This window comes from Palaemon carinicauda, chromosome 14 (assembly GCF_036898095.1).
Source record: "Palaemon carinicauda isolate YSFRI2023 chromosome 14, ASM3689809v2, whole genome shotgun sequence".
NCBI classification, from domain to species: Eukaryota; Metazoa; Arthropoda; class Malacostraca; order Decapoda; family Palaemonidae; genus Palaemon; species Palaemon carinicauda.
Window position 1 is genome coordinate 77,256,042 of NC_090738.1, and position 2,500 is coordinate 77,258,541.

A 2,500-nucleotide genomic window follows, 5' to 3' on the forward strand; every position below is an offset into this window, starting at 1 on the left:
AGAACAAACATTAAGCAGTGAGCAACAAAAAGAACCAAAAAGAAAAGGACACATGGAAAAGGGTACAAAGCTGGAACATTCTAACTAAAATCTGGCAACAATGAGAGGCCGCTGGAAACTCATGACACCCTTGCACCAAGTGTATTAGAAAACTTAGGGTTTAAATATCTCGTTTATGGAGCCTTCATGTAGGAATAAACAATAAAAGTACAAAGTAAGGCTATCATAATAATTATATATTGATTTTTTAAACAAAACAACCTAAAATTTAAAGCAAATCCTTGGAAGCTAATAACTCAAAAAACATACTTATTCACACTTAGATACATTTTTAGTACTTATTTATTGTTAAATTTCAGAGAGAAAGATATCATTGAAAAAGGGAAAACAAATCACACACTTTGGTGTAACATAATTTTGATTTTCTTTTTCTCTTTTTTCATGATTATTTTACGTCTAGACAAAGGAAATTAAGAAAAAGAATCATTAAAAAGAAGGGATGATAGAAAATCTGTCACAAAGAATTGTCCGATTTATAAAGAAGTTTTGATAATGTGATTTTCAATACAAATGGTGTCATATAAGCTGAGGAAAATGTATCTACTCTTTTTTCTAAATCCTGATTTATGTTGATAGATCAAAAAGCTTTAGTTCAAATGACTTGAAATATGTATATGATGAAGGTATTACATGTGTTAAACATATATAGATAGTATATATTTTGAATAATTAGAAAAAATAATGTAAGACACAGTGGATGTCCCCTAAAATCTATTTTATTTAAAGTATAAAATCATCACAGTACAGTTCTGCTTTGTATACTACAATCACTCACAAATATTTTACATAAATCTACAAATAATATACATGAACTCACTCGTATATATTACTTGAGTTTGCAGGTTTTAATTACTGCATACAAAACATTCACACACACACACACACACACACACACACACAGTCTTTCTCTCATACTATACAAAATTATGGTATTCTAACACTCAACAGCGACACTAGTATCTTCAGCTGTAAGGATGATGACAACGCTGCATAAACGATGATGACGATAACAAAGTCGATGACAATGATAAGGCTGATGATGATGATAGACCTGTACAATTCAATGAATGCGATGATGAATGATGATGACGTCGTTACTGCACGGGCATAATGAGGCATTTTAAGCAGTTCTGAATCGCCTCATCCTCATCAGATATCGGTGCTGGGTTGTCGTCATCTGCTTGTGAGAGAAGCACAGAGGCTCCCACTCTACTCGTAGAGGATCGAGGTTCACATGAAGGCTCTTTTGCTGGAGGCGCTGATGGTGTAGCTGGCTTTTTCAATTTTGTCAAGAACATGGTGATAGGTATTTACTGTTGTTGCTTTTTCTTTTGTTGCAAAAATTCCCTTGTATAATGCCATAACCCTATCAACACAGCTGCAAAACTCGACAGCTCTATCCATGTTCTCATCGAATTCTTGTGCAAAGCGTTGCAATGCCCTTGCCATGCTTTCAGTCTTATTCATTTCTTAGTCTTGCTCTTTCACTCTCTTCTTCACTTGCTAATATCGTCATTTCAAGGAGGTCTTCTTCTGTCAGCGGGTCTGAATGGGCCTCGATAAATCTGTTCATGTCTTCTTCCATCATGTCAACAAATCCTTCATCCTTAATTGTGCGGGCCAGCGCCACCGCCTTCTCCACTGCTGAGTGATGGATTTCGTCAGGAGCGAATCCTGCGTAATCATGAATAATTTCATCCAACTAGAACTGATGGTTTCTGTTTTCATTTCTTGCAATGCTTGCTGCAAGGTAGTCAAACATGACGTAATGTTGTACTTGCTGCAGTACTTTTTCAACGTGAAGCCTTCTTTGTCGTTTTTGTCATTGTCAACTGCCGCGATGAGGCCCTCTATCCTCGCACAAGTGTAGAGTGCCATAAATGCAGGAATAACCCCTTGATTCATCGGCTGTATAGGCGCTGTGATGTTAAGATTCAGAAACTTGATCTGCATCTCATCATACTGCAGGTCCATTGCATGGCCTCCTGCACATTCCATCAAGAGAAAGACCATGAAAGGGAGGCCCTTCTCAGCCAGATATAGCTTTAGCTCAGAAACAAAGCAGTGAATGAACCAGTCGGCTATCAGCACTTTAGTTATCCAGGCCTTTGTGTTACTCATTCAATAGACGGATAGCATAGACTTACTTTTATTTTCAAGGCCCGTGGAATTTTTGCCTTATAACTAAGGCCTGGCTTAATCATAAAGCGTGCAGCATTACCATGCATGACAATTGTGACTCGGTCCTTGTGCACCTTGTAGCCTGGTCTGTGCACTTCATACATGAAGAAGAATGTACGTGATGGCATTCTCTTCAAAAAACGACCTGTCTCGTCCATGTTGAAAACTTGCTCGGGGAGGTACTGGCCATCCTTGATAGTTTTTTTAAATTCAGCCTCCATGTAAGGATGGGAAGCATCGGTGTCGGCAGAGGCAGTCT

General features: G+C 37.9%; 1 protein-coding gene across 1 annotated transcript in view; it reads right to left on the reverse strand.

The window, feature by feature from the left end:
- Nucleotides 1-1,519: 1,519 nt before the first annotated feature.
- LOC137652823 (tigger transposable element-derived protein 1-like) overlaps nucleotides 1,520-2,500 on the reverse strand; it is a 1,060-nt gene continuing 79 nt past the window's right edge. The window contains exons 1-3 of the mRNA XM_068386229.1: nucleotides 2,208-2,500; nucleotides 1,842-2,085; nucleotides 1,520-1,734 (exon numbers count right to left, since the gene is read on the reverse strand). The exon at nucleotides 2,208-2,500 is cut by the window's right edge and continues 79 nt beyond it. Of these exons, the coding sequence (XP_068242330.1) occupies nucleotides 1,520-1,734; nucleotides 1,842-2,085; nucleotides 2,208-2,500 (752 nt within the window). The remainder of the gene's footprint in view (nucleotides 1,735-1,841; nucleotides 2,086-2,207) is intronic.